Source organism: Gobio gobio (genome assembly GCF_949357685.1).
Source record: "Gobio gobio genome assembly, chromosome: 13".
Lineage (NCBI taxonomy): Eukaryota > Metazoa > Chordata > Actinopteri > Cypriniformes > Gobionidae > Gobio > Gobio gobio.
This window is the reverse complement of record NC_137106.1, coordinates 29,484,091-29,509,485: the sequence shown is the minus strand read 5'-3', so window position 1 is coordinate 29,509,485 and position 25,395 is coordinate 29,484,091. Positions and strand designations below refer to the sequence as shown.

The following is a 25,395-nucleotide window of genomic DNA, read 5'->3' as shown; positions in this document are numbered from 1 at the left end:
TTCACTTACATCTTCTTCAAGCTACTTTGAAACTGTAGCTTGTCAAGCAATATGCTAGACATTTAGCAATTAGTTAAATAATTGAAAATATATATTTAAATATTAAAAATATATATTTTAAATTTTCACTATATATTTATTTACAGTGCATCCGGAAAGTATTCACAGCGCTTCACTTTTTCCACATTTTGTTATGTTACAGCCTTATTCCAAAATGGATTAAATTAAATAATTTCCCCAAAGTTCTACAAACTATACCCCATAATGACAACGTGAAAGAAGTTTGTTTGAAAAATTAAAAACGGGGGAAAAAACCACGCAGGGGTGTCTCAAAAGAAGCCAGGTTATTCCGGTATATTTTTTGGTGAATTATGTATATGTGACCCTGGAGCACAAAACCAGTCATAAGTTGCACGTGTATATTTGTGGCAATAGCCAACAATACATTGTATGGGTCAAAATTATTTTTCTTTTATGCCAAAAATCATTAGGAAATTAAGTAAAGACCATGTTCCATGAAGATATTTTGTAAATGTCCTACTGTAAATATATATAAAAAATATTATTAGTAGTAATATGTCTTGCCAGATTTTCAAATAGTTGTATCTCAGCCAAATATTGTCCTATCCTAACAAACCATACATCAATGGAAAGCTTATTTATTCAGTGATGTATAAATTTCAAAAAATGACTGGTTTTGTGGTCCAGGGTCACATACGATGTATATTACGATGTTATGATGAACTATATACCTTTCTCCACTGATGTTCTAAGTTGTTCAAAGTGTTTCTAAGAATTCAGATTTTTAGAAGGCAGACTGAGATGGTGAATGGGAGCATGGTTTGTGTAACATTAGCTACACATTATTAGCTGTTTGATAATGTAGTCATATTAAAATAATACTATTTAAGGCATTAAGTTTTTACTACTTAACCCATGTATTGTTGCAATTCCTAATAAACTTACTGGCGGATTTTGTTTTATTTACTCCTCAAAGCCAATTTGAATTGCATTTGGTGCTTTTCGAGTCTTCATTTTGGACCCTAGATAGAGGTACTATGAAGGTGGAGTTGGTTTTAGTGAGGACGGAAAGATAACGAAAGATAAAGAGATTTTTCTTTACACTGCAATGAAATTTGATTTGTTTCTGAGTACGGTGTATATCCCTCTACACTACATTAGATTCTCTCTGACAGATTTGACACGTTTGTGAGAGTAAGTGTGTGATATGGGGGCTCTTCTCAGTCAGGAAAGTGCACTGAATCTTTCAGTATACTCAATAGACTGTGCCAGGAACAACGGGGTGATAAAGCTAGATGTTCTTTCTTTCTCTCTATGTCTCTCTGTTGAGTTGTTTGATACATTGCTGATTAGTGAAATTTACCTCATGAACATGCCTGCTGGGAAGCTCAAAACAACAACAGCTGCAAAAAGCATACTGCACCCTTGAAAGCAAAAGAATATTAATTTGTAGTCAGCACAGATACATACTCTAACATGCACACTCACCGTAAACACTTTATTGTAAAAGTTTAATAGATAATTAATTATTTATTGATGCTTAACTCCCTCTGGTATGGGTTTTGCAGAGGAACGTGTGGTGCTGGTTCAATATGTTGCAGTAGAATGTTATTTCCATGCTTCCTCTTGTAGACTGAGGCCCCTAGGTCCAGTCTTAGGCTTGTTATCTTAGAGTATACTTTAAATGTCCAAATTCTGCTTCACTTTTAGTTTCAGCGCAGAATAAATAATAACAATTATCTTGGCATAAACGTTTGGGTTGCCCTTTCATATTTGGACCCATAATAACACTATAAATTGTTTCTCTAGTGGAGGCTCTTCATCTGGGCACACTGATGGCGGCTCACGGCTACTTCTTCCCCATCTCTGACCATGTGCTCACTCTTAAAGATGATGGCACGTTCTACAGATTTCAGGTCAGATTTGTTGATTTGAGAAACAAAATCGAAACGGAACTTTTGGAAGCGCATTCAAATATAGCACCCATGCAAAATATATTGCATGTTATTAAGTTAATTATATAGTAGACAAATAACATGTGCTGTAGTTGCAAACTCAGATACTGATCGCTCCATCAAATAATTACACATTACGTTTTTGTTCATTAGAATTAATCAGTACTTTCTAATGTAAATATACAATAATCACTGTAATGTGAAATGTAACTAAATTGGATTTACAAACAAATGCAATTGTCTTAGATAGTGTGGCAGTTTTCACATTAAACTGTATTATGAGTTCATATTGTGCTCTTTCATCTTTTAGACTCCGTATTTCTGGCCCTCAAACTGCTGGGAGCCCGAGAACACTGACTACGGTGAGTTTTTTTGTTTGTTTTTTTGTGCAGGATCTGTTATCTTTATCTTACTGAGACCAGTCTATATGCAATGTATTTAATAAAATCCTCCAGATGGCTGGAGATCTGCTGGATCATGGTGTGTTAGGAGTGTGTATGCTTTAATAAGACTAACTTATATAAACACAACCTAGTCAAATCCTTCCAGCCGGATTGTGTGTGTTTGTAATAACTGATAAAGAATGTTGAAACTCTGAAAGGCCAGAACATCTATATAATGAAATATTAGCAATATACACTTCCGTTCAAAAGTTTGGGTGCGGTAAGATTTTCAAATATTTTTGTAAGATTTATTTGATCAAAAATACAATAGAAAATGTTAAATATTATTAAAATGTAACGGTTTTCTATTTTAATTGTTAACAACAGTTGCTTAAAGATGCAGTCTGTAACTTTTTTTGAATAAAAATTACATTTTTTAGCAAGTACACAACAAGCCAGTATTTAAATATTAAATAAACATTCATAACGGTAAGCTTGTAATGATGTGTTATAATTAGAGTGGTGGATTTCCTCGGGAAATTCAAGCATGTCTTTGCATCATTACGTCACGTCTGTATACAAAAAGAAAGAGTTCGGCTGGTAGTAGTAACACACGTGAGGAGCGTTCTTCAGTGGATCATTTATAGTCTTTTCTCACAGCAGCTGGAGTAATTAAACGTATCATTTTGATGGCGGATTGGAATCCAGAAAGGCCCAAATGACATCATTGGTGCCAACTGGAGATTCACCCGTAGTCAAAAGCAAAAGATTAGACTGTACGGAAATTGAAATCTACAGGTAATGCCTATAAATACTGAATACACAGTCACGCAATGCTAATGCTGTTAACATTAACAATTTGAGTACAAATTATAACAATAATAATAATTTGCTTGGTTTAATTTGCACGGTTATATGTGCGATCGTTAGATTTAATCACCGTTGGTATTGTGATTTATTGTAATTGGCTGTTCCCAAAAGTGGCAGATATGTAACTTACTTGTTCAGATGACATTTTCCGGTGAAAATTCTTATTTAGGTTATACTCCAAGATGTAGAAACTGTGATTCTGAAGTACAGTATCCACACCGGTGCAGTGAATGAATTACAGCCACAAATACTCCTCAAAACATTAGATTCATCCGCGCTGAGGAGCCGCCAACACACAACTCACGTACAGATGATTACTCCTCAAATAACTGCAATTGCAGGTTTCAAACAGAGATGGCGACACAGAGGTAAAACTTACAGACTGCAGCTTTAACTTGATGTTTAATATTTTCGCGAAAACTGCAAAGCTTTTTTTTTTAGGATTCTTTGATGAATTCCATCTTTCCATCTAGAAAATCTTTGATGAAGAACAGCATTTCTTCAATTATTTTATAACATTGTAAATGTCTTTACTGATCAATTTAACGCATCCCTGCTAAATAAAAGTATTAATTTCTTTAAAAAAAAATCTTACTGACACCAATCTTCTTTGTATACTGTATGTTGCCTGCAAAAGGTTAACTTTGTCACAATACACAACTACTTTTGAATGATTGTCAATAGAGAAAGATGCTTTGTGTAGTTATGACATCTACCAGCAAGGAATAATAGAGCTAGATCTACAGTGAATATACAAATGTTTATGAATATTTTTGAGGTTTAACTTCTTAACCCGCACCGGATCGTGGGCGGAGGGGTTGACGGAAGTGGGAGTGTCTGTACTTTTATTTACTTTTGTTTTATTCAAAATATTTAATCAACTATCACAAACTATGCATCATTTGAAAGCTAAAACACTCAAGATGCATGTTCTGAACTTGTTTTTGCAATAAATACACCAGAGAGGAAAGGGTTAAATGAAATGCTAGAGGACCGTCCATTTAAACATTAGCATAATGAACGCTGTACTCATCTTTCATCTCCTGTCGTTCAGATCAGATCGGACGAATCCAATAAACACCAGCATACAATCATTGTGCCCATGGTTTTCGTTTGATAAAGGCAGTCAATGCCTAGCCAATGCCTTGCCAACAAAGGTTTGATTGATGGACGTAGTAACCAATCAAAAGGCATTATCTTGTGTAAGCAGTATTGGTGAATACTACTCGTGCTTACGTTTGTGCCTGCCTGGCAGTTACGCAGACACCGCAATGGAGCGCGCAGACTATATGACTGACACTTCTTATCACCTAAATTCGTTTTTTACACTTTGTAATTTCTGTAAATAGTTGCTTTAGTTTTTCAGTAACTGTATATCCATTATAATTAGCAGTATATTTATTTGAATGAAAAACTACTCTTTACAATTACAAATGTTCTGAAATAAATGGCCTTTTTGAAAGGACGCCTAGACTTTTCTTTACATAAAAGCTTACAGAAGCTACATTTCTGAGAGAATAATCCTCAAATTTTAATCATAACATGATTAGACATCCAGTTTTATATTTAGGTTATTTTCAGGCCCTTAACATTAAAGTCTCATCATTTTTTCCCTAAGTGAATAAAAAAGTGAGTACACTTACATATACACTTACATGTATACGTATTTACATGTATATTACTCTGTTCCCATATTACTTTGAGTAATTATAACTCTTGGGTAGCAACATTTCAAGTGTGTAGTTTAAAATAAGACCAGATTTATGAATATAGACCATAGGGTTTAAGAGCTGCAGACAGTTTAATAGTGGGTATGTCGTTTTCAGAAAATTCTCAAAAATAGGGGCACAGGTTAAGAGGTTAAAGAAAGTTCTTGGCATTTTTATTCATTATTATACTTTATGAAGAAATACCTCTGAATACAATTGAGATCACCCTGGATTGTGGTCGTGTGCAGGAGTGTGCCTTGGGTTCGGTAAATTATGCTTGTTATGAATTCAGCAATCAGAACAAAGCAACGCTCAGGTGCCATTTGGTACAAGCTGGTGTGAAATATGTTAAATGTTTACTAAATGTTTTAGTACAACTCGTTTGAAAGCCCAGAGGGCTGCTGAGGTTTGAGCACGTTTTTCACACACCTCTCGCTGTCTTTGTGCAGCTGTGTACTTGTGCAAACGAACAATGCAGAACAAAGCACGTCTGGAACTTGCTGATTACGAAGCTGTAAGTAATCTCCTCTTTTTTTTTCTCCCTTCTCTCTCTCTCTTTCTCTCTTAATTGTAACAATGCACATCTCATGCTTTGTACTTCAGACATTATTAGATAGAAGATATTAAGAAGATAATAAGGTAATGACAATCTTTAAAAAGAAAATCGGTTTAATCCAAGCTGGGCTTTAAATGTCAGGCTTTGTTTGAATAATCCATGTACTGTAAGCTCTCCGGTAGGCCTGTGCAGATAGAGCCCTCTCCACCAACCACTGCATGAAAACACTGAAATCCGGCACTATCCGGGCATGGTATACTCCAGTGTAATTTGATGTTTACCGGATGTATGTGGGAAAAAGCGGATCAGAGTAACACGGAACAGTATATTTCCAGAAAAACCCGGAAACCTCACGTATGCGGACGTATACAGGAATCCGTGAAATTTCACGGACATATACAGCTGAAACACTGCTGGGTGTGCTAGGACTGAAGACTGTTAGGTGTGAAGAAGACCTTTCATATGTTAATGACTGACACTTGTGCTGGCTGTTCTCAGAAGGAGGGGGGCAGGGGAGCACTTCAGGATTGAGAATTATCTCTGGTCTACTGTAGGCTACAGCAAACAAGCTTTTTACACAGAAAAAATAATTCTTAAGGCCCTGAAACACTAAACTGAACTAGCAATGACTAAAGCCGACTGTGGGGTTGGTTCACGTTGCCTGGGTCTGAGCCAAACCATCAGAATGGTGTGTCAGGGCCTTAAAACCACTGCATGAAAAGATCCCCAAACAATTTTTGCAAAGTTTTACAAATTGTAGGCAATAATAGAATTAAATAAAAAGGAGATGAAATGTGGAAAATGAAAAAGTTTGTTTTAAAAACACCAAAAACTGATATGCTCAAAATAAAAATATGGAATAAAAAAGAGCAGGGATTCACTTGCTCAAGAAACACAGAAACACAAGCAGATCTTTCAGCTCTGCAACTATTAACAAAAAGTGTCACTCCAAGATTCTTAACTATAACACGCTGCAAAAGAGGGGCATTTTGAGGTTTGAAATCCACCACTCACAATAGATGTAGGTGCAACCAATAAGGTTACCAATAAAAATAAGGCAACCAATAAAAATAATCCTAATTTTACAGAAAAAAACGTCAGTTTTTTACAGTATTTTCTTGTAATTTTGAATTATGTTTAAAACAATGTAAAATTACAAACAATATCTAAATAAACAACTTGACTGTTATTTTAAGGATTATATCATTAATGACAAATTACAGTAATTCTAATTTTTTTATACAGGAACATCACTGTATTTTTTTTCTGTTTTCATAAATAACAAATTCATGCAAAATTACAAACAATATCTGTAAATTAACAACTGTAATACAATATTTAGCTCATTATATAAAAGGTTTATGTGTATGTCCATACTAACAATTTAACATTATTCTTTGTCTTTTTAAAGTAAATCTTATTAGTTTTATATTTACACTGTAAGAATAAAAACCTTAAAAAAAACAGCAGCTACAGCTGCAAAACAAAAACCGTAAAATAAGTCAAATATCTTAAGTCAAATAAAGTTAAAAAACTTCACAGAAATTTACATTAAACGTTTTAGAGAAAACACTATTAGTTTACAGATTTTTCCTTATTTAAATTAAGATATTTTACTTTAATTTTCTGTTTTACAGTGAAGGTGTATTTTTACATTCAAACTGGTTTTACATTCAATTCTGGATACAAATATAACAAAATATATAGCAAACTAAATATCAAACAATAATTGTTTTTAAAGAGTACAAATCTGCACTGCTCTCCAGGTTGAAACTTTCAAGCCTCTGCCCACACCACAAAACACCATTTGACCAATTAATTAAATATAACAGCAAATAAAAATAAATATACACATTTTCTAACTGTTGTTTAAAACAAGTTTTTTTTTCTATATTTGCCAGGCTATTTGCTGTCTTTCCGTGTTCTTTTGAGCGTGATTGGTCAATCTGAACGTCATCCAGAAATCTGGCCAATGGCAGTGCGCGCCTTCCGTTTGAATTATACACCCGTTGTCGTTGCTCGTGGCTCGCGGGGACGCGACGCGATCGCGGCGTCTAATCTTCAACAGGACGGCTTCTTCTGTCCATTAATGGCATTGCATGGATCATTTTAAACCTGTTAAAATCTTATTTTGGACGAATTTTGATTGTGGGATGTCGACTGAGAACGAAAAAACATGAATACGAACAGACTAAGGTTTCAATGGCGGACAGCAGACGGCAGAAGGTAACGTAAATCCCTTTATATTTTTTCTACTGCTTATCAAGATATAACGTTAGTGCATTAAAGTCATATGCTAATCGTGATTAACTTACATATTCTGTTTCTGTGTTTTGTTGTAATACTGTTAAGCTAGGGCTGGGTGTTATGGCGATCTGATGATACTGACTATTGTTAGTGATTTTGCTGTAAACGTTAACATTACCGTTTTATATTGCGGAATGGGAATATAGCGTATATAACGCAGCACTGACTGTACTAAAACTTTTTGACATTTTGACAAGGAAACATGCATGAATGTAGAATAATGAACGGGACATGCATGTGTTAAAATAAGCCTCTCTCAGACAGCAGGCGATCCCGAAATCAATTATCTTTCTGTAAAATGCACACAATTATCTCAGAAACCTTGTCATGTGAGGTATTCACTTGATTTAAACAGTCAGTTATGTCTTAAGTAAGTTAAACAGTTCAAGTTAACGTGGGGAAACCCGGATGCGTCATTATGTGCATCAGTTCTTAAAGGGGCTGCAGCTTTGTCATAATTTTAATAAAACAAAAGAATAGAGAAGACCTTCTGCTTCTTTTAGAATCAAGTGATATTAATTAATTGAATATCATACAGTGAAGACTTTTAAAGCAGTATTATTCTGTAGCATTTTAATAAAATATCCATCAAAATATATATATATATTGTGATATCGTTATTGTAAAATAAAATTTCTCATGTATGTATAATTATATGGTCATAATGCCCATCCCTACTGTCAGCTAGTTTTAAGATCAAGCTTGTCATAAAATGTAACAGAGCTTTGGAATGAGTAATCTGAGATCATGTACTCATTCAGCAGAGAGGACAGGAAAACACCATACTTGGACTCTGAAGAATTATAGGCAAACCAGGATTTTGGATCTACTGTAAAGTTTTTGTATGGGCCTGGTGAGTATGTTTTGCAAGTCCATGTCCGTAAGTTGATAATTAATATTAATGTTTTATCAAACAAATTAATATTCATTTGTGTGTGTGCATGTTTCTTCCCCCCTCATGATCCAGAAGTTTTGGATCCATGATACTGAAGAACTTTTACAGATGTTGACCCTGAATGTGTAAAAGGTAATCTTAAAAATGTTGTCATTATTTTAATATTCTCTGTTTTTTTCTGTAATGTAGACGCATGCGTTTTCTGTGAAGTTGCTTTGAAACAATATCAGGGTTTTTTCTACATTGAAAATTTTTTGCCGGCCGCCAAAACAAATTTTTGTCCCCCCAAAGCCTTATTTGTTGAGTTATTGTGATTTATGAGTGATGTAGAACAGATAACTGCTGCGCTTGCGTTAACTGAGTGACAGAGAGAATGACCAGTGAGCTCATCCCTCGCTCGCACTCTCTCTGTCTTCAAAATAAGCATTCTTAGCTTTCTAATGTTTCACATTTTACGTTAATCAAAATCAAAAGGTCGGAAGACCGAATCCATGTTGCACGTGACGCTATCAGACGTGGCGCTATCAGACGTCTTCCTTTAATTACCGCTGGGTGTGAAATGCGCTCAAAAAACATTGACTGATTCTCTGACCAGCTGACATAAAGCATACTTTCAATAAACAGGAAACAAATCCTATCCGGTTATGAAGTGTTTTCTGTGTGTTGACAAATCTTTCGCGATGTTCTAACAGACGGGATTCACACACAACGCGTCTGCTAATGTCCGATTCGCCACATTATGACTCCTTTGAACCGAATCATTTTAACGACTGGTTAGAACTGATCTGTCCAACACTGAACTCACTAATTAGTTTAATAATTTACTCAGAACAACACCTGAAATGAGAACACAAGTGTGCTTACCCACTTTAGCAAGAGTGGATAGTAAGAATTATTTTTAATTATCAACAGTCTTTCAGCTTATTTATGTGGACAATGTGTAGTAAAATAAATAGCCTAAAATCATTTAGTTTAGACTGGAGTGAGGTGAACCCAGAACAAATTTGTTGTTAGCTAGCTGATTGTATATGGCAGAAAATTAGGCTATTTGTTCATTTTTTTAATACTATTTTTTTAATATTGATATGATTATATACCAAAACAATTATCAGTAAATAGTGTAAAAATGAGGAACAAAAACAAACATCAAGGTATCAAAATAAGCAAAAGTTACAAACTTTTTTTGAATTTATTTCAAATTTATTGTCAGTATTGCGCTTGCAGATCAAGTGGGTAGGGTATTTTTTTTTACCGTGCGTATGTGTGTGTATAGATGACCATGTCTGTCAGCCACCACCGAAGACCATTTTTGACCCAGGAAAAACCCTGAATATGTATTGTGAAAAGCGCTATACAAATACATTTTAATTGAATTGTTTTACTTTTATTGGCATTAACTATATATTATTAATGTATTATTTGGCAGGTCGCAAGATGTATTTTATTTTGTGAGACTTTGCTGAGGAAGTATTCTTTGGCTCAGTCTGAAAAGGCCCAGAAAAGAAACACTATGAAGAACATCACACAGAACCGTCAGAGAAAGAGACAGGTAAGTTAAGAAACCGGTTAAGCTTTTCCCCCCCAGAATTTTACTATACTCCTCTCTGAGTTTTACTGGTTAATTTACTGTCATGTTTTGCAGTTGCTGGAGACCAGGTCCAGGGTTTCACAAACCAACACAGAACCTGTGGAAGACCGCAACTATAGACCTGATGTCTGAAGATGATGATGCTGTTGTTGATGGAAGGCCAGTGTGGATGGTTAGGCTAGCTACTACAAACCAGACTAGACTGACCCACACTACGTGTCACATCACCAGCCCATCACGGCAGTTTGAAAAAAATTTCAAAACTCAAACAACATTGTGTTAGAGTTGGTCACAATTCTTTTATAATTATAATTTTAATATTCAATTGTTCCATTTTATATTTTCTTTATTCCTATGTTTATATACTTATACTTTTATTGGTTCCCATATATAGAGTATTTACATATATTTTATATACACTTTTTAATTTATAGATTTCTTTGTCTCGTTTTATATTGTATACTTTGTATGTTTGTTCCTTTTTAGATGTCCATGTTGCTTTTGATCTCCACGTTTTCTATTGTTCCTTTTACGTCGCCTTCCTTTAGAAACATTTTGTTCACTTATCTTTTCCCCCATTAATTTTAATGTATGTTTATAATGCTCTTTGTTCTTTTTATTTGGTTATATTGTTTACTTGGAATATTTATATGTATTTTAATATATTTTATATACACTTTTTTTGTCTTCTAAATTTATTGTTCTCATTTTATATTGTTTAAGTTGTATATTTATTCTTTTCCTTTTTATGTTCACTGTGTATTTTATTCCTTTACATCTCTATCTTTTAAATGCATTTTGTTCATTTTTTTTCCCTTTTTGTTTCTTTACCAATTCATTTTAACGTATATTTATGTTCTTTGGACTGTTTATATTTTTACATTTGTTCCTTTACATTTTCATCCCTTTTAAATACATTTAGTTCACTTGTTTTTGTTTCACCATTGTTTTAATGTTCATTTATAATGCTGTTAAGAATGTTTTTTTTTTTTTATACCTTTTTAATAAATATTTCAGACTTTCTCAAATTGTTTTGTGTGTATTTTTCTTTTGGGAGGGAGAGGGGATTATTTTTTATAAATATATATATATATATATATATATATATATATATTAATGAGCAAAATCTGCATAGCTGGCCTATAACCAATCAAGTCCCTATGCTACAAAACCTAGCCCACCCTTAGCCTTAGAAGTAACCAATAAAGTCACTTGACTGGGTTTTCAATGCGCCCTGTCCTCCAATAGCAGTCTGGGTTTTGGGAGTGGTTTAAAAAAAAACCAATCCAGTTTGAGATGAAGGACCAATAGGGGATGGAAGGCAAAGCTGTTTAGAGGTGTGAAAATGTCTCCTGGGAAAAACTTGATGGGATTATTTGCCATGGCAACAAATGGCTGTAGCATGGGAGTATACGGCCACAACATACATCCGATTTGGTACCATTTCGGATGAATACGGACATATACGGATCCATGGAATTTGACCTATCCGGCCAGTATACTCCTGGATTCTTCCGAATTTCAGCAGTGTATACAGGAGTATCCTGGTCCGGATACACCTTTTTTCATGCAGTGAACGTCTTTCTCATATTGAAATGAGAACTGTAAACATGTAATCATTGTGCCTCCTCTTCCTTTTTCTATTATTAACGGGGTCCTAGTTGGCTTTTTTTTTAATTTTCAACTTTCTTTAGTGTGTAATGTTGCTGTTTGACCATGAAAAAGGATACAAAATTACAAAGCACAAAGTTATTCACTATATAAGTATAAAGCACTTTTTCTAAACTCCCTGAAACACCTCAATTGTAGTCTTCAGTTCCCTTTCAGTCAGTCAACATAACGTCTCCATTCAGGGAACGAGGGTTACATACGTAATTGAGATGTTTTCATGCTTGATTTAAAAAAACGGATTATTTTTCACATATTTTACATATTTGCAGCACCTCTTTTCCAGTCTGTCTGTAATGCTCTGTTTAGTTCCTCTCTATGAAGCCCCTCCTTCTGAAAAGCGAAATGTTCTTTGATTCACTTGACCAGTGTGTTGTGATTGGTCAACCACTTTGAGCATGTTTCAGAAATGTCATTCCCCTTACCTAACTGCAAATTTCAACAAGCTACTAACACAACTCATCTAGGCCTAGTCCCAATTTTTTTTTATTTCATATGTCATATGTCTTTCATATGTAATTATTTAAATGAGCAAAATTGTAACCTGTACCTTCCTTCCTGGAAGAAAACCAATTCTAACAGACCCCCAAAACAAAACCAAGACTTTGTAAAAGGGCATAATAGGTCCTCTTTAAGTTAAATAAATGGCTTCTGTATCTCCAAAAAGAATGAAAATGCTCTTTTTTCCTCTTCCAGGAGAGTTTAGCGCGACTACAGCGGGCATTCGCCAGGAAATGGGAGTTTATATTTATGCAAGCAGAGGCTCAAGCAAAGTATGTATTTTTCAGACTGTGATCAGTTCTGGTCTTTCCCATTCTTTATTGGCTGTTTTTTTTTCTTCGTGAATTTGTATAAGCAATACTCCCAGTCAGAAGACAGGAAAGTGGCTCTTTACATAGCAAGAATTAAAATATTAATGTTGTGATCTCTTGAAATATCTGTCAAGCTGTGGGTTGTTCTTATGTTGTCTGTGCAAATGGATTTTAAGTCTCTTGGACATAGATTGCACAGCAAAATTGTTTTTGGATTGGACAGAACTAGTCTTATAAGTCACTTCTGCTGTTTAAATTTAAATTCAAGACAATTCTGTGAGCACTACAGTGAAAAATTAGGCAACTTTATGACTTTTCAGCTCTGTTTCACGGTTCACTGCATGTTTGCCTTTTCTTTTGGAAGTTAAATGTTTTAATTGCTTCAGCTTCTGTGTTCTGTCTGTACAGAGTCGATAAGAAAAGAGACAAAATTGAGAGGAAAATACTGGACAGTCAGGAGAGAGCTTTCTGGGATGTGCACAGACCAGTGGTGAGTGAATGTGAATGTGTGTGTAAAGGCAGGACTAAGTCCATTTAAGAACAATGCAGCTATTCTCTTTTCTTCTTCTGAATTATTGTTTGTTGTTCTCGAGTGTTTGAAGTTTTTGCCTCACAGAGAAATGACACAACAGTGTTAAAGCACCTCTGAGTTTAAAATTGCTGGCTAGCCATAAAACTAAAACACACATTCTAACAATCATATATCATCTATTCCCTTAGACAATATTCTACAAAGTAAAAAGTGAAAATGTGCAGGTGTCCCCAAAAGAGATATTCTTACCTGATCTATAATTTTAAAACGAATTACCATTGTTTGATATATCATAAATTCTTGATTATATTTTATTTTATGATTTATTTATTGTTATTAATGTTCATTTTTATTTCAACTATAGTAGTTTAGTATACAAATATATTCAGGCTAATACTTATTTCAAAAACATTATATGTAAGGGATAATCCACAGCTAGCTGTGCTTTAAACATTTTTTAATGAATTGAATTTGAATTTATTATCAAGAGAGAGAGAAAGAGATTCATACCTGCATCTGTTCAGCATCTCTCTCTTTTAAAGGGGTGATGAATTGAGAAATCAACTTTCCCTTGAGCTTTTGATAGATTAAAGGTCATAGTAATATAAGAATATCCTGTAAGTTTCAGAGCTGAAAACTTCCTTGTTAGTCAAAGAAAAGCTTTTATTGACACCAGGCCCAGCAAACGATCGATCTCAGAATATGCCAGGCTATTACGCCAGAGGCCTACATGGAGATAAACCGCATCGAATTTCTAAACATACCGCATAAGCTTCATTCAGATTCCAATATTATGAATGCATGGATGAACTTGCGCGTCTGTTCTTTCATTTCACCGGATTTGTTTGTAAACAAGAGACTGGATTTGGAGACAGGATGAGATTAACCACACTTATGTGAGTAAAAATGTTTTTTACATGTGACAGTATTGCATTGTTACAGATCGTTTGATATCTATTGATTATGTGTACGTGTCTAACTGAACATTAGCACGCTGTCAAAGGCTGAAGAGTCCTTTATTTGTGGTGTTGTTTGTTCATTGCGAATCGGGATCAGACTCGGACATGTAACATTATGGGCCAGGGCTTGCAAAGCCCAACGTCCCGGGGCTATGTGTGCGTTATTCACTCTCTTGACTTGATATTTGAAGGAAAAATACAATCGCTGAAGTTTTGATCATGCAGTCTGCGACGTACTTGCCGCGCGCACTCTCGTGTGTGTGTGTGTGTGTGTGTGTGTGTGTGTGTGTGTGTGTGTGTGTGTGTGTGTGTGTGAGTGTGTGTGTGTGTGTGTGTGTGTGTGTGTGTGTGTGTGTGTGTGTGTGTGTGTGTGTGTGTGTGTGTGTGTGTGTGTGTGTGTGTGTGTGTGTGTGTGTGTGTGTGTGTGTGTGTGTGTGTGTGTGTGTGTGTGTGTGTGTGTGTGTGTGTGTGTGTGTGTGTGTGTGTGTGTGTGTGTGTGTGTGTGTGTGTGTTTGTGTGTGTGATGCACGGTTCACGCTTATATCCACCGATCGGGTGGGCCAAGTAATAAATAAATAACATTCCAATCAATCATTCCAAACATTCTCATCAAATGGATGAGAGATAAATCATTGTGTTTGTTTGATAAAGATATTTTGCGAGCCCTGTGGGACGAATCATTTCGGTTGGTGTTTCTCACAGGCTTTCAAAACAATTCCTCGAGTAGCCTACTCACAGGGGAGCTGAAGCTCATTAAATATGCAAAACTGTTATCCAATCCTAGCCGTGGGCATTTACTTCCAAGTTTTCAGTGCGGCACGCCCATCAAAACCCAGTGTTTCTAGAGAGAGCCTCAAAACCAGGGTAGAAAATAGCTTATTACTTATTCATTATGATGGTTTTGAATGTAAAAACCACGCAAACGTCATAAGTTGGCCTCAGACAACAGTATAAAAAAATAAAAAAGCCAGTTCATGACCCCTTTAACATCGAAGCTGTGAGTTTAATAGTGATGTAACTCCCTTGTTGCAGAGAAATATAATGTAGCGATTCAGTAATGAAGCGAAGTAAATGTCGCGGGCAGCGTTGATAAGTTTCTGTGCTCCTAAATGTTTCTGTGTGTGAGCTGCACGATCTCCGCTTGTGTGTGTGTGTGTGTGTGTGTGTGTATGCTTCACTGAAAACAGCACATTCATATATTAATAATAGAACAGTGATTAAACTGACTTGGAGCTTCCTGTGCATTAAACAGTTGTATTGCACACCTTCCAGCCAATCAGAATCAAGTATTCAGACATACCATGGTATATACACTATATCAGTCATATATACAGTGGGGAGAACAAGTATTTGATACACTGCCGATTTTGCGGGTTTTCCTACTTAAAAAGCATGTAGAAGTCTGTAATTTTTATCATAGGTACACTTCAACTGTGAGAGATCCAGATTGTAGGATTTTTAAATAATTAATTTGCATTTTATTGCATGACATAAGATCATATTTGATCACCTAACAACCAGTAAGAATTCCGGCTCTCACAGACCTGTTAGTTTTTCTTTAAGAAGCCCTCCTGTTCTCCACTCATTACCTGTATTAACTGCACCTGTTTGAACTCGTTACCTGTTATCGTTACACACTTAATCAAACAGACTCCAACCTCTCCACAATGGCCAAGACCAGAGAGCTGTGTAAGGACATCAGGGATAAAATTGTAGACCTGCACAAGGCTGAGATGGGCTATAGGACAATAGGCAAGCAGCTTGGTGAGAAGGTAACAACTGTTGCCGCAATTATTAGAGAATGGAAGAAGTTCAAGATGACGGTCAATTTCCCTCGGTCTGGGGCACCATGCAATATCTCACCTCGTGGGGCATCAATGATCATTAGGAAGGTGAGGGATCAGCCTAGAACTACATGGCAGGACCTGGCCAATGACCTGAAGAGAGCTGGGACCACAGTCTCAAAGAAAATCATTTGTAACACAGTACGCCGTCATGGAATAAAATCCTGCAGCGCATGCAAGGTCCCCCAGCTCAAGCCAGCACATGTGGTTGTAAAGGTCATGTGGTTTGATGAGACCAAAATAGTGCTTTTTGGTCTAAACTCTACTCGCCGTGTTTGGAGGAAGAAGAAGGATGAGTAAAAAGGATCTGGAGAAGGTCTGTATGGAGGAGTGGGCCAAAATCTCTGCTACAGTGTGTGCAAACCTGGTCAAGAACTACAGGAAACGTATGATCTCTGTAATTGCAAACAAAGGTTTCTGTACCAAATATTAAGTTCTGCTTTATGACTTATGTCATGCAATAAAATGCAAATTAATTATAAAAAATCATACAATGTGATTTTCCGGATTTTTGTTTTAGATTCCGTCACTCACAGTTGAAGTGTACCTATGATAAAATTACAGACTTCTACATGCTTTGTAAGTGGGCAAACCTGCAAAACGGCAGTGTATCAAATACTTGTTCCCCCCACTGTATATATACAGTTGTAATCTAACAACTGAAAGTGTAGAGCCTGTCATTACTATGATGTTATTACAAATACTAAAGTAGTAATTCTAGTTATTATGTATTTTGTTAGATTTTTCTTAAATAGTTATGAAGAATATATATTTGACAGTATTATTATTATTGTAACAGTCCATGTGTTTTGAGTGTCTGTATGTGTGAATCACTGTGTATTGCTTTATTCCTTGTGTGCATGGAGCTGTTTGTTTTGAAGGAAGCAGCAATTTCTCCCTCAATTACACTGTGCTGATCTTTCTCATTAGCAATTTCATGCTAACTTGGCTTGATCTTTCAAGCTGACATGCAATAGCGAGATGCTGCAGTTCGTGTCCATATTTAGCCAGTGTTGGTTCAAATGGGGCTTATTACAGAACTCTAAGCATATTGTGTCTCTCTCTCTCTCTCTCTCTCTCTCTCCCCAACATACATTTGAGGCTTGGACATATATAGGAGTGTAGAAACAGTCCTTTATGAGAATATAGTCCAACCATCAGGAAATTGTTTGACCGACAATTCCATGCCTTTTAAAATCACCTCAGTTTCCCAAAACAGGAGGGAGTTTGCAGCTAAGGTGCACAGCGTCAGGTGGTCAGAGCAACATGGCTGCCTGGCAACCATAAACTATAGGTCATCTAGAGAATTGAGTTATATTGACAATGTGTGTTTGTGTGTGTGTGATCCTGGTAACTCTACATTATGGGGACAAAATGTCCCCCACAAAGATGGCATTCCTTGTCCATAAGGAAAGCAGCTTATAAATCATACTAAATTATGTTTATTGAAAATTAAAAAATGCAGAACGTTTTCTGTGATGGGTAGGGTTAGTGTAAGGGGATAGAATATACAGTTTATATAGTATAAAAATCATTATCAAAAATCAAAGTCCCCATTAAACATGAAAACACAACGTGTGTGTGTGTGTGTGTGTGTGTGTGTGTGTTTCAGCCAGGGTGTGTGAACACTACAGAAGTGGACATAAAGAAATCATCCAGAATGAAGAACCCTCACAAAACAAGAAAGGTGATGCAATAAAACCCACTAACACTGCGGGAAATTCAGCATTTAATCAAATTACTTCAGCTTTTAATGTCCTGAACCATGTGACTAATCACTAAAGCAGTTATTCCACTCATTATATTATTGAACCTTTGCATTTGACAAATGAATCAACCAGTGAGCCAATCAGAATACTAAATCAGACTTAAATCAATCCACCAATCAGACAGCCTCACACAATCCAACACTTTACCAATCAAGAACAGCTCACCTCAACAATCGCACAGCTCTCCATGTGAAATCCCCAGTCTCTGATGCAATCACACAGAAATATCTAAAAACTGATTGACATTTTTATAAATAAATTATTCCGATGATTTTCACAGTCTGTGTACGGCCTTCAGAATGACATTCGCAGCCACAGCCCCACCCACACACCAGCCGCTGAGGCCAAACAACCAACCGAGGAAGAGCTTCAGGAACAGGTAACGCCTGATTGGTTGCGTGTGTTTATAGGCAGAGTGCTTATTTGTAACATTTTTGAATTTGAATTAATTGTATTCTATTTGATAACCAGATTCAACCAGTCATTCAAGTTGAATTTTTGTCCCTGACTTGTGTCCAGGTCATTAACAGAATTACCATAATGACAAATAACTCAAAGTTTTAAGTTGAAACTAAGAATATTATGCTTTCTTTACATATTTGATATGCCGTTTTGTTTTTCGTATTTTTATTTAAATAGTTTTTAACTGATTTGTAAGCATGTTTCTTCTGTTAAAGTTTCTCTTAAAATCAGCTGGTTTCCTGGTCTTAGTTGGTTTAAGATGGTCTATCTGGACTCCCAGCCTAGCCAAGCTGGTGTTTACCACGATTTTACTAAATTAAAATAAGGCGATATTAGTACAATGTGGCCCCCGTTTAACTTAAATGAGGGAATACATATATAACACATGGCCATGAATTAATAAGTTGTGAGAACAAATTCCTAATTCATGGCTACAAGATATTTTTTTCTTCATGACATGTGCGAGGCTCTATAAAAAAAAGTGCCCAAAGCATTTTAAACCTTCAGAACCAGTGTTGCCAAGTCCACGGTTTTCCTGTGGTTGTTGCTGTGGGTAAAAAAAAAATTCCACAGGTTGATTTCCACCCCCGTAAGCAGTGTTGGGGAAAGTTACTTTGAAAAGTAATGCATTCCAATATTGCATTACTCCCTTAAAAAGTAACTAATTGAGTTACTTAGTTACTTTTTAAGAAAAGTAATGCGTTACGTTACTTTTGCATTACTTTTGCATTACTTTTTCTCACCTGTGCTGGGCTTGTTTTTGTTGTTGTTGTTTTTTAAAAAAGTTCTATTTTTGTGCAAATGTAAAGACCTCTTCAAATCAAAATTGAAATAACAAGCCTCAGACTGAGGTAAAAATGCAAATTCACGCATGAACAGTAGAGGGGCGCAGCTCTGCTCATGGTTTAACTGAATCATCGAAGGTTAGCAGCAAGACATTGGTCAATAAAGGTAGATTAAATCCATACAAATATTTGTTTTATTTAACATTTAATTATTGGAGGTTTGCATAGTACTCTGATTTTGCATTTGACTGATTTTATTCTTTTTGAGGAGTACTGAATCTTTATTGTGCAAGTGAGATGAATAAATGCTCACATTTAGTCTAGAACTACAATAATAGTTTACACACAACTCTGCACTTACTCTAGATTTTTCTCAACATGGGGACAGGAGAGCTGTCAGTCAAAGAAATGTGAAAAAGTAACTCAGATATTTGTAAATTTGAAAAGTAATGTGTTACTTTACTAGTTACTTGAAAAAGTAATCTGATTACGTAACTCAAGTTACTTGTAATGCATTACCCCCAACACTGCCCATAAGTACAATTTCAGTGCTCCAACACCCCCAAAACACCCCCCAGACATACAAATTCAGTGGAGAATTTGGCTGCCTGATGGAGAAAATCACATTTTCTTTTTTGGGCTACTTTTGGCTGGCCATTGGGCTCATTTTGATGACCTGGCCCCTGTTCAGAAGTGATCAGCCTAACCAGCTTGGCCTGACTGGGAGAACAGCTAACCAACTTTGGCAATTTTTTTCAGCAGCTGTGTGGAAAACTGCAAATTTTAGTTCATCCATGGCTATATTTGCCTCCTATTTTCACACACACAAATACCCTCATACACTCACCCTGACTATTACAACTATTGTCTTTCCAGATCAAGTTTCGGCAAGCACAGTTAGACCGACATCGATTGAAAATGTCCAAAGTTGCAGAGAGGTAAGTCAGATAGAGAGAGAACTGTGCTGTGATCGATCCTCGGGTCTTCATTATTCTACAGTGCTTAAACATTTTCTTATCGATCTTTTTAATAGTCTGTGTAGATATTACTCATGCTGACAAAACATGTTTCTGTGTCTCGTCCTCAAATATACTTTGTGAGATCAATGGGTCTATTAGGATGCCACAACATCTTGAATTTCTAAGATTTGCGAACTTGCAAACTAGCTAAAATCAATTTTAGACCAAAATATAAAATGTCCATCAGTGTTGAAGGTAACAACTTACAAGTAGCGTGCGTTAAATGCACACTTTAACAACCAAGTAACCATGTTACTTTTACAAATAAGTAATGCATGTAACAGGCAAATAATAAATTTTAACTAAAATACCTGGGATCAGGGTTATATTAATTGTTTACAATCATTGTAATGTTACATTGTGTATAAAGACACTGATAAGCATAACAGCTTTGACTCTTCTGAGAAGGCTTTCCACAAGGCTAAGGCCTGAATATAGAAAAACAATTGTTTTGCATTTAAAAACATTTATTGTCTGAATAAATGTAGAGAACATTAAGGGTTCATTTGCAGGGTGTAATGATTATATTAGTAGATGTTTACACTAATAAGCACACAATATTAATTATTGGACGTCATATTTTTATTTAAAAAAAATATGTTCAGATTGTATTTACAAAACATGATGAACTGAATTTAAACTTTGGCATTTATGTGATTTAGCTATGTTCATAGCCATATTCAGTTATGATAGTCCCAAAGGCAGTTCTTGTCCTCTAAGAAGCAGAGGTGGACATTGCACTTGCTGCAAAGTGTGTTGGTGTAGCCTTTACCACAGTGTCTGCAGCGTCCTCTATTTTCTTCATATCTTCTGACACAAACTTTCCGAAATACTCCAGTAGTATTAAGCTCGGCATCATTAGTGATATCCTGACCTGAAAAATCAGGGTTGGGACTGATAAAATCCTTTATATGCCAGGGATACCTGTCACAGGGCATGGTCTGTGTTCTTGAGTGACTTGATTTTGTTGGCATGATGTCCACATAATCATCAGACGGGTGGTCAATGGGTTGTTTATTTTACTTTTCCAGTTCACAGGCATCTCCACATTAATCTTTTTAACTTGTATCAGAATCCATTTCAAAATCACTGTTCCCATTTTGGATGCCATCAATGACATGATACACTTTGTTGATAATACGGTCTTTCCTGGCTGGTGGCATTCTGAAATGGAAAACAAAAAAACACTGGTTATTTTCCATATCCCAATGATACACACTTAAAGAATTCACACGTTCCACCGAATTCGCACAATACAGTCTGGCTAGCTTATTGTGCCCTCTACTATCATGCTAATAGCACTATTACCCCCCACATTTCCGGACATTATCACCTGTCCCTCATGCAGGAAGCAGATATTTGGGTAAACAAAGCCCATAAAAGAAAACAGGACCAGTTAAGTATGTTTTATAAATGATATAAGACATATAGTTTCAAATATTACTACACAAATACTTTCAAATTCTCAAAGAAATTATTTATTCCTACATTCAACTTGAACTTCTTTAATAATTAAATGTTGATTAAAACTCCAAATTGTAACAAAGAACTTGTAAATGATCAAAACATTGTTTATATTAGTATTTACTTAACATGGAACAGGTGAGAAGTAGCTACATGTCATCCATGTAATATATGCAATGTGCACAGGCAAATTTTGCTACCCCTTTCTCCCAGTGTTGTAAAATTACAACATTGACATTACAAGCTCCAAGAACTACAAGAAACCAAATGCAATTCTATTTTGTATTCATTAACTATTCTATCTAATTAATGTTCGTTTTATTAAAACCAAGAATAAATCTCATTAAGTTAGCATTGGCATGACATGGCATTTTTTCATTTATTCCAAAATAACTAAAGGCAGTAACAATTTAAACAATATATTTGATTTGAACTAATGTTCAGCTGTTGTTTTTAATTTTCAACTTCATCAAGATCATTAAACACTGGTCACAGACAATTTTTCCAAGCTTTAATGATATCTTTAATGAGTTTTTAACTTTTGAATTAGTCTTCCTATTAACATCATTACTGATTCGCTGGGATTTATCGCACAAACCAAACATAACTAGTCATATCCAATCATAGCATGACAGAGGCATTGCCTCCTCTCGTGTGACTTTCCCCAATTCATTTTCAATTACCTCCCACCAAATCCACCGCACGCTTTAGAGGGTCTGTTAAAACAAAGTAGGCTCAGGGGAGGCAAGAGAGATGCTGACTCCCGCTGTATCTTTACCCGCTGGTTTAGCAGTTACTACAGTTACTAAAAACGAGTGATTTATATACTTTTTACTGTCACATTTTAACAGAATGGATTATTTTCTCATCCAATTTTTTGAGTAGGCACTGCCTCTCTTGCCTCCTCGGAGAAAACGCCCCGTTATGCTAGTACGTAAGCGAATTTATACAGACATTAATGGTCATAAGTTCAAACAACCTTTATCATAACCTGATTTTGTAGGTATTGTAATCAGGCGCTGAAGAGAGTACCCTATTAACCCCTAGAGGTCGATGATCGCACCGGCGTGACTTTTTTCTTATCAGTGCCAAAGAGACTCAAATAACTCGATTTTTCTCATTCAGGCAAGTGTTATTCATCATTATAATCTGTTAAGTTTCTACTTTTATTTGTGTACAGTCACAATAAAAACAAAATTTTGTGCTTTTTGAGCCAATTTAATTGCTTGGGGTCCTAACAGAGACCCGATTTCGAGGGAGAACCTGATTTGTCACCACTGTGCGGATAGACAATGATATTGTATATTGACGATAGCCAGAGATATCATCAAAAGCATCAGCTATCGCCATATCAAGAGGATTTTGGCATTTCCAATGAATGTATTAAATTATTATTATTATTATTATTATTATTATTATTATTAGGCTACTTTCGTTATTAATTTAATATAACAATTAATTTGCAAACATAAAAGATGTTTGATTAGCTTACTCATTTCAAAAACAGCTTGAGAAATACTTTCAGAAGATTCTCCTATTTTTTTCACTATGCATGGGCCGCAATAGAAATATTAAGAATATGAATTATATACCGTTATCAGCACATGTTGCAGTAGATGCAGCTCTCATCGTTTTTGAGAGAATATGCGCCATTGATGCAGTGTCAGATGTCAAAAGCTAACTCAGATTTTACTTTCACATTGTGTAGTGAATAATTGTCTGAGGTTTAAGACTTCTTCACTGGCATAACTATAGGTCACAGTATTTTGTTTAACACAAAATACTTCAAAAATTTTTCACTATGTATGGGCCGCAAGAGAAATATTAAGAAAATAAATTAAGATCTTTTGGTATGCTCTGTCTTCCTCTCTTTTATCCCTAACCCTGTTTTTGTGAATGTCTTGTAGTTTGCTGAGTTATACTGAGCAGTATTCAGACTATGACCCGTTCCTGTCCACTCCTGATCCCTCCAACCCCTGGATATCAGATGACACAACGTTCTGGGAGGTGGAGGGCAGGTCTGTTTCAAAAATACACACTAATATTAATGTTTTTACTGATGGGTGTATGTATAATGTGTTTTTGTGTGTGTTGAAACAGTAAGGAACCTGGTCAGACTAGAGTTAGACGTTGGGGTTTTAGAATCGACGAAGTGTTGAAAGATCCCATTGGGAGAGAGCAGTTTCTCAAGTTCCTGGAGTCTGAATTCAGCTCAGAAAACCTTAGGTACACCTACACTTTCATGCCCCCTGCTGGTGGGTGACGAATAACGCAGCCAGCTCTTCCACTGAGAAACTACTTTTGCTGCATGTATTCTGCTAATTGATTGTCTTTTGTCATCCAAAACTCAGATTCTGGTTGGCAGCGCAGGAGTTAAAGAGGAGGCCGATCCGTGAGGTGCCAACACGGGTGCAGGAGATCTGGGAGGAGTTTTTGGCTCCTGGAGCCCCCAGTGCCATCAATGTTGACTCGAAGAGCTACGACAAAACCACACAGAACATCAAAGACCCTGGACGATACGCTTTTGAGGATGCACAGGTGAGGAGTATTCGTTTTTAGCAGCTGCCACAGTGTACTACAGTTTTTTTCTGGCTTTTCAATTTTTGAAAAATTGATGAAAACAAGCCATATAAACATGTATATGTGTGCCGCGCAGGAACACATCTATAAGCTGATGAAGAGTGACTCTTACAGTCGTTTCATTAGATCCAGTGCCTACCAGGAACTTCTGCAGGCTAAGAAAAAGGTAAAATGTTTTAAGCAATTTGACTTAAGTCACAATAAGTATAAAATAACTCATCTGGGATACTTTAAGACTGCATCTACATGCCCTGATTGGTTAATGTACTACCGTTCAAAAGTTTGGGTCAGTAAGTTTCTCATTTATTTGATTAAAAATACTGTAAACGGCAATATTCTGAAATATTACTATTATTTAAAATAACTGTTTCCTATTTTAAAATGTAATTTATGCATGTGATGGCAAAGCTGAATTTTCAGCAGTCATTACTCCAGTCCTTCAGAAATCATTCTAATAAGCTGGTTTGTTACTCAAGAAAAAAAAATGCATCAATGATGAATCAACTGATGAATAGAGATTTTAAAAGAACAGCATTTATTTGAAATATAAATATTTTGTAACATTATATATGTCTTTCCTGTCAGACATCAGTAAAGTATTAACGTCTTTCAAATAATAATACAAATCTAACTGACCCCAAACTTTTGAATCATATTGCATGTGAAATTAATCTTGTATAGAAGTATTTGCTGAGAAAAGCTCAAACTGTATATTTTTGTGTCAGATTCATAAATCATTGAATGTAGAAGTCATTTGTGTAGAAGTGTGTTGTTTGTTTGTTTTATTTGCATTGCATTTAACATGTTATTACTTGAAAAATAGCGAGTCCCTGTATTCTGTTCCACTCTGTTACTCTCTTCCGGCTGTTTTTGAATGCAAGAACATGCCTAGAATAGCAAAATGTGTATTTTGAGATTAGGGTTATGATAGGATGATGTGAATTAGTTTGTTGCAATTATGATTGTTATATTAATGCCAGCAGTGAAAGGAAAGTATTATTATTTGGGGGAATATTATATTTATTAGAAACCAGTTTCAATAATGAATTAGTTGTGCAACAGCTCCAGAAAGAGACAATCTGTGGAAATAACTAAAGCCGCGTTTCCATCGCAGGAACTTTCCCCAGGAACTAGGGACTTTGGGGTGGTACTCGGTGTGTTTCGACCGCAGGAACCAGGGTCTAAATAAAGTTCCGGGTAAAAATTTCCCCCCCATA

The 25,395-nt window shown here is 35.7% G+C and overlaps 1 protein-coding gene across 8 annotated transcripts in view; it reads left to right on the top strand.

The window, feature by feature from the left end:
* The window catches only part of rgs7a (regulator of G protein signaling 7a), a 92,284-nt gene that overhangs the window by 61,181 nt on the left and 5,708 nt on the right, over nt 1-25,395 (top strand). For all 8 annotated transcript variants that reach the window (XM_079833108.1, XM_079833112.1, XM_079833110.1 and 5 more), the window contains 12 exons: nt 1,831-1,937; nt 2,287-2,338; nt 5,388-5,452; nt 12,649-12,725; nt 13,173-13,254; nt 17,712-17,786; nt 18,149-18,247; nt 19,992-20,053; nt 23,506-23,616; nt 23,699-23,824; nt 23,950-24,136; nt 24,255-24,344. In XM_079833108.1, coding sequence (XP_079689234.1) covers nt 1,831-1,937; nt 2,287-2,338; nt 5,388-5,452; nt 12,649-12,725; nt 13,173-13,254; nt 17,712-17,786; nt 18,149-18,247; nt 19,992-20,053; nt 23,506-23,616; nt 23,699-23,824; nt 23,950-24,136; nt 24,255-24,344 — 1,133 coding nt within the window. The remainder of the gene's footprint in view (nt 1-1,830; nt 1,938-2,286; nt 2,339-5,387; nt 5,453-12,648; nt 12,726-13,172; nt 13,255-17,711; nt 17,787-18,148; nt 18,248-19,991; nt 20,054-23,505; nt 23,617-23,698; nt 23,825-23,949; nt 24,137-24,254; nt 24,345-25,395) is intronic.